This window comes from Miscanthus floridulus, chromosome 7, assembly GCF_019320115.1.
Source record: "Miscanthus floridulus cultivar M001 chromosome 7, ASM1932011v1, whole genome shotgun sequence".
NCBI classification, from domain to species: domain Eukaryota; kingdom Viridiplantae; phylum Streptophyta; class Magnoliopsida; order Poales; family Poaceae; genus Miscanthus; species Miscanthus floridulus.
Window position 1 is genome coordinate 97353571 of NC_089586.1, and position 7619 is coordinate 97361189.

At 46.8% G+C, this 7619-nt stretch overlaps 1 protein-coding gene across 1 annotated transcript; it reads right to left on the minus strand.

The window, feature by feature from the left end:
• Nucleotides 1-396: 396 nt before the first annotated feature.
• LOC136465917 (putative protein phosphatase 2C 24) lies at nt 397-1374 on the minus strand. Its single transcript, XM_066464468.1, has one exon. It carries the CDS (start codon nt 1372-1374, stop codon nt 397-399), a length of 978 nt encoding a protein of 325 aa, XP_066320565.1.
• Nucleotides 1375-7619: the final 6245 nt, after the last annotated feature.

Sequence of the window (7619 nt, forward strand, 5' to 3'; positions counted from 1 at the left end):
TTAGTAAGTCTGTGGATGAACCGCACAAGCCAAAATTCAGAGATTGCCCCGCTTCTACAACAGTTGGAGGATCTGAGCCGGAGCTTTGAAGATTTTCATTTGAGTTTCATTAGTCGCAATTGTAATAAAATAGCTCATGAGTGTGGTCGTATGGTGTCCCAACATAACCGGGTGGTGGAGTATCTTATAACCCCACCAGGACTGAGGGACATCGTATCCGCTGATTGTAATTTGATCATAATTAATGGCCCTGTTCATTTCGTTGAAATTTTGGTTTATGTTGACGCTTATGATGAAATGTGTAAGAGGAAAATATTATTCGTTGCTGTAGTAGTGCTGCAGAACGGGCCGAATATATGAAGCTCCAATTTCCTAAAAAAAAATCACAATAATGGACTATATTTGAGATCGGACAGGGCATGATACAATGTAGACGACGACTACAGTGATGTCATCCGGCTTCCCGCCCGTGAAGTAAGCATTCCCTGGCTGTGTCCGGCAGGCCAAGGAGCTGTACGGCGTGTCTCTGTCGTCGCAGCTCGCAGCCTCGCAAGCGAAGCCCGCCATGACCTCCGCCATGTTCTCGGGCGCGAACCCCAACGCCGTGCCCATCCGCACGATGCGCTCGATTTCGTCGTCAAACACGTTGTCAAACAACCCGTCCGTGCCCAGAATCACAATGTCGCCTTCCTTCGCCGCGACCTCGCCGACGTCCGCGTCGGCGAGCCTGTTGCAGTCCTGATTTGAGCTGAGCTGGTAGGGGCAGTTGAAGTAGTGCTGCTGCGGCCGCGACCGAAGCAGGATCCTGCCGTCGCGGATCACCACGAACCCGCTGTCGCCGACGTACGCCCACTTGAGGGTCCGGCCGGCGAGGGAGACGATGGCCGCCGTGGACGCGGCGGGCGTGTGCTTCGCGGCCGTCATCTGGTGCGCTCGCTCCAGCAGCGCGCGGGGGCAGATGCGCGTGCCGGGCACGGCGGTCGCCACCTCCGCGTAGGCGTTGTGCATGATTGCGCGGGAGAACGCCGACGCGTCGACGCCCTTCTTGCGGTACCCGCCAACGCCGTCGGCCACGCCAACGACGCCGGCCTCGGCGTGCCCGAAGTGAGCGTCCTCGTCGTGATCCTTTATGTAGGACGACGCGAACATCATCCCCAGGTCTCCCTCCGGCTCCGCCTCGTCGCAGTCCATGGGGTCGCTGGCGCCGCCGTCGTCGCGCGGCGCGAGCAGGACGGCGGCGAAGTTGGCTGCCTCGTCCTGTTGGCCGCGCAAAATCGCCGGACACGAGGGGCGGCATATGCCGAAGGCGACGCGGAGGGCGTCAGGGATCCGGCTGTCGATCTCGATCAGAGTTTGCGCCATGTGCTTCTCCATTGGACTTTCTCTGCTCTCTAAAACCTAGAGTTCTTGGAAAGCAGGGGCCTCGGCGCATGCGTCTCGAATCAAAGACGGGGCTCATCGTGCGGTGGGCAAACGTGTAGTTATATGGGCACCCTACAAATATTCCGACTCGTGCTCCTATAGTTAGTCCGCTTCTTTTTCCCGTTTTTTCGATTCCGATTCAGAATTTGTAGGAGGAACATATTTTTTTGTTTTGATTCTCCATTGTGGTTTTAAAGCGCAAACGAAGTTTATAGAAAAAACATAATAACTTGGCTTTTATATTAACGATTACTCCCTCAGTTTTTTAGGTGTCGCATTTGGTTCTGGGAAATCGTCGGTATTTTCGAAGGCATTCACCGAGCTTTATATAAAGCTTAACGAAAGGTCAAGATCCGAGGCTGGTGATACCAACTTACAATTTGAGCACAGAGTTTAACTCGACTCCCAACATGACTTAACCGAACTCTAAAGCTTCAACATCACCAAAAGCAGTAGCTCAGAAAAGCTCTACGATTACCTCTAACTTTCTAACACCTCGCTAAGCGAAGGCAAAGACAGAGTTACAAAAGCAAGAACACAAAGGGCGCCTCCAGCTCAAAACAAAAGAGACAAAGTCTAATATGCATTTGTCGAAAGGAGGGAAATCATTTCGTTGGCCACCGGCTTTAATTTCGGCTTCACCAACAGGCTCCATGACTTGATCAGCATCAATGTCTTGAAGACTATGGTTTACGGTGAGGATAAGAGCTTCTTGTTAAACACCACATCATTTCGGGTTTTCCAGATCGTCCACATGGCACCTGCACAAATGAACAAAGTTACTTTTTGTTTTTTTTTTCCTCTAACAGCTTCTAACACCTCCGAGAAGAACTCTACACAGCTGGTAGGTGATTTCAACCATCCAAATGAATCTCTGAGAAAGGACCATAGATAAACAGCAATGGGGCATTGGAAGAGAATGTGATATGTGGTTTCCAATTGGTCACACACAGCACATTTCTTCTTTAATTGAACACTTGATTGGATTCTGTCCTGAGCTGCCATCCAGAGAAAATTTTTCACTTTTAGAGGAATGTTGCAATTCCATATCCTCATCATGTGAACATCTCTAACACCTCCAAAGGTCATCAGTTTGTACAGAGATTTCGTTGAATATTTTTCAGATTTTTCCAAGGCTCAGACGACCCCATCTCTTCCTTCTGTCAAATTGATCTCACTCATCATATTCTGAAGCTGGAAATCGTCGGTATTAGATGTGGTATTCGATTTAATCGCTTCTTTCGAAGAGTCTTGCAGTTAAAAGCCGCCTCGATTCTTCCACGCACATTAAATCTGCATGCAGCCATGCAGAGTGCAGTTAAAAAAGTTTAAAAAAAAATTCAACGATGTATATATATCTGATGATACTAATTATATATTATAAATATTAATATTTTTTATATATAAATGATCAAAGTTAAAAAAAAAAGTTAATTTTTCGGGAAACGAGAATAGCTTCTATTTTATGACAGAGAGAGTAATGATTATAATAGGTGCGTCGGTCCGTCTGGACGCACCCGTTGAACCACTCATGTTCGCTCGTTGAGAATGTCTTATCCACAGTGTTATCTGACCTCTTCGTCCAACTCCACCGTGCCGCCCTCCTCCTGCCCACCTTCTCCAGCGCAGGGTCCTTCGCCGCCAGGCAGCGCATGCGCTCGCCGCCTCCACCGTAGGGCCGCCTCGTCACAGGGGACCGCACCCGCCCACCCTATCACAGGAGCCACATAGCCACTCGCTAGGGCTGCGCAGCTGCCTGCCCGTTGGCATCTCTCCCTCACCACTCCGCGTCGATGAGCCTCCATTTTATCTAAGCAGCAAGTAGATGTTGCGCTTGAAGGCACATGTTGCAAGCGTCTGTTTCAAGTGTTTCAGTTATTTCAGAGGTATGTTACAAGTGTTTTATATGGATGTTGCATATGTTGAAATGTATGTACACGTATGTTGTAAGCTTTTCTTCCCATTGTGTTCATTTATTTTTTTAGACGTATGTTGTAAGTGTTTTAATCTTGATGTTGTATATGCTTCACATGTATGTTGCAAGTGTTTTATCCAGATGTTGCGTATGGTTTGCGATAGATTTCAAGTGGTTTCGTAAGTGTTTTAGATGTATGTATCAATTATTTCATCTGTCTTCAGACGTATGTTGCAAGTGTTGCATCTGGATGTTTCAAAAATAGATCGGGTGTTGCACATGTTGCAATGTGATCCAACTGCCGCAGCCATCTGCTGCTGCTGTTAGGGCACCACCGTAGGTTGCCGTGCGGGTGCCTGAGGCCAGTAGATGCCTCCGATCCGCGGCACACATCCGCAGGCGGGGTGAGGCAGGCGCGGCAGGCACGCTCCTATTTTGTTACGGCGCTGCGTGGTTACGAGCACGCTTTTGTTACAGGGACAGGGGCCCACCTCTATTATGTGGGGATGAGACGGGGCACGGTCGATGCGCTCGAACGGAAGCATCATCCGGACGCCTCCTGCGGCCAGATGTCCGAGGCTAGCCCTTCCGAAACCAAATACGACACTAAAAAAACGGAGGGAGTAGCAATGGGACGATGAAGGGTGAGTTCTTGTGGAAGTTTGAGTTTTTCTAGTTTGTTGTATAAGAATTGAAGGAAAGTTGTACATTAGAGTCCATTTTTTATATATTTTCAAGCGAAAAGACGGTTGGATCCTCATCGTACGGCAATAGAGTCATCTTCAACCTTCGTCTTTTTCTTACACTTGCCCCGATCTTCCGGCGACCTGCCCCATCCTCGGCGACCTCTCAGATGCCGCATTTGATCTTCGTCCACTCCCCTAAAGTCATCCCTTCCATCCCTGGTCCAACCACCATCCACCCCCGCTCGCAGCATACGATGGCTCCATTCCCGTGCCCACCTGCTCTGCCTAGCCAGTTGGTCTCCTCCAAGCCCTTTTTTCTAAAACTGCAAGAGTTTTCAATCTCGGACCGATGCCCCTGCCGAAGAAGAGCTCCAATTTCAAGCACTTGTAGAATAGAAAATGTGAAGAATTTATGCTCTTCTCATTGTAAATTTTGAGTTTATATTGTGCAAAAAATGATCCACTAGACATCAGTCTTATCTTGGGTTTTCGGAACATGTGGAACTATATATAGAGAGAATGTAGGTGAGGATGTTTTGATGGGTTAAGTTTGTGGTTTGACTTTCGGCTAGTTCAACAATGTATGAGTTATGTATTACTACTTTTCATAAGGTTAGTATTTAACACATTTCTAATTATTACAGGCTTATTATTGCCATTAAAGAACTTATATATTGATGATTAAAGTTAAATTTTGGACAGTAAAAAAAACTCCTATAAAATACTAACTTTTCAATAATAGTTAAAATAACTTTTCAACATCGCTAAAATAAAGGCGAATATCCATTGACTGTTCTACTTATGTCCTAGTAGTACTGTGCTTCATCGCTGATGGTATTAAGGCCCCCTTTGGCATGGCTCATCCAAAACGGCTTCACCGGTGAAGCCGGAAAAATTGGCTTTTTCCGGCTTCTAGTTCATTTTAACCCCGGCTTATAAAACGGCTTCACACTACAGTGCCTCGATTTGCGCAAAATAGATGAAGCCGAAGCCGGCATAAGCCGTGCCAAAGAGGCCCTAAATGTCTCCCATACTGTCCTGTGTCCCCTACCAAATACTCTGTTATTCCTCTCCCTCCAAATCTTCCAGACGATCAAGAGCACAATCGAGTTTGCTCCTAGTCTTGCAGATGTAGGCTCAGGCAGAGTTGGCAAAAGTAGTTGTTCGTCCACCCTCTGACCTGCAGACGCGCATCAGTCCAAATTCTATCTTGGGTCATCATCCAGGCGAAAAATTTACATTTAGGTGGGGCTTTTGTATTCCAAATCCTTGTAGCTACCACACTAGTTGTTGTTCCTTCAAATTGTAATTTGTAGGCCGATCTTGCTGTGTACTGCTGCCCGCTTGCAGTGTATATCCAGGTCTCCTTGTCCACTGCCAACTCAGATTGATTTAACTCAACCTCCGGTAGCTGCTCCCATAACACCCAGAGATGAGTTCTTGGGCCATGTTGTTGTACTCAATGTCTGTGATAGTGTGATCCATCTCTCATTTTGCAAGGCCTCGACCACTGTCCTAGTTTTTCTCTTGCTATGTCTGTAAAGAGAAACATGGTTGCCGATGCCTCCCCTTGTGACCAACGTGAGGACTGGAACGAAGCATTCCTCCATTGCCCAACTGGACATTTGTTGCCGCGTTGTAAAGAGCTTTGTCGCAATCATCAACTGGTAGCTGCATTCCCTTCCATGGTTTGTCCTCATCAGACCAACTGAACAAGATCCATCTTATTATTAGTGCCCTTGGAAAAAAAATCCAAATTAACAACTCCCAAGCCTCCCAAAGGCATTGGCATGCAAACTTTGGGCCATGCTACCATGCATTTCCCTCTAGAAAGTTCATTGTCCCCTGCCCATAAGAATCTTTTATTTTTGTCTCATCTTGTCTATCAGGAATTTCTTTGGAAGCTTAATCGCAGTTAACAAGTAACGGCTAGGCATTAAGGACAGTGCGTACTAGCTCCTGCCTTCCTGCGCTGCCGCGCTGGACAACAGTCTGCCCTGCCAACATTCTAGTTTGCTCTTTGCTCTATCCTGAATATATTGTAAATACACAAGTCGTAACCTCCCTAGTGTTAGCGGTAGGCCCAGCCGCCCAGGTATTGCACTGCGAAGGCAACTCTGTGCCCTGGGAAATCATGAAGAACCTCCTCCATATCAATTCCAGCACAACGAATCGGCACTACCATTCATGTTAATTTTCAAGCCTGTTGCGTGTCCAAAGGCCTTCATAATGTCCAGGATGGCTGTGATGTCAGTTCTGTTCGGGTTGCAAAAATTTACTGCATCGTCAACATAAAGTGAAAGTTGAGTTTGGCATGCCTTCTCTTTAAAGGGCCCAGAGTTCCATCTTCATTTTCCATGTCAAAATAGGCAGTTTAGCGGGTCGATTGCCAAGATGAAGAGGTATGGTGAGAGCCGGTCCCCCTCTCGCAGCCCACGTTGATGTTTGATTCTTGGTCCAGGGCATCCATTGCGGAGAACCGAAGAGGAAGAGGTTCTCAGTAATACTGCTAGCCAGTCAATCCACTTAGTAGGGAAACCCCGTTGTTGTAGCACTTCCAGTAGATACACCCAAGACACTATATCGAAAGCTTTTGAGGTGTCAAGCTTGATCATGCATGAAGGGGTTTTAGTTCTATGAAAGTATCTTGCCAAGTTCCTGACATATAAGAAATTATCTTGGATACATCTTTTTCTAATGAAAGCGCTATGTGAAGCTGATTAAGGAGTCAAGTAAACCAACAGTCTTTGTGCCCAGACCTCGGTGAGCAGTTTGGTGAATGAGTGTATTAGGCTAATTGGCCTGAAGTCCTTTGGTTTAGATGCCACCTCAATTTTTGGGATAAGCACAATATGAGCCCCATTGAGATGTTCCGAGGCGCCACACTGTAATATGTGAATGCCATGAAGGCATTCATGACTTCTATCTTAATCATGCTCCAACAACATTTATAAAAATTACTTGTGTATCCATCAGGGCCAGGGCCTTCCCTAAAGGCATGCTCATTACTGCCTACTCCACTTTAAGCTCCGTGAAAGGTCGTTCAAGCTCCATTCCGGGCAGTTCCTGAATAACTGAATTCCCATCAAGTTTAGTACATTCTAGTTGAAGGACATCTGACATCGTTCCTTGAGCCCACCACACTCTCAAAGTATTTTGAAGGATTTTCTCTTCTTCATCATGCTGGTCCCAAGTCAGCACACCATTCGGTCGCTTAAGTGATGGAATATATTTCCTTCTTTTCCTATTATTCATACGCATGTGGAAAAAGCGAGTGCAAGCATCGCTGGCTTTTAGCCAAATTAACTCTTGAGGCCTGTCTGCAGCGCGAGCGCTCTACGACAGCTAAACCCTACACTCTAGCTTTCCTCAGGGGACAAGATCCTATCTTCCTGTGTGACATCCAATCTCAAAATTACTTCCTGGGAAATATGCACCTGAATCCTGGTGTTGATGAAGAGAGGCTTGCTCTAGGCTCTCAGCTCTTTAGCCGTTTCCAGGAGTTTTTTTGCGTAGGATAGTGTGCACTGAGCCAACCTGCGGCTTTTCCCAAGATCGTTGGACTACTTCACTGAAACCGTTGATTTTGGTCCATA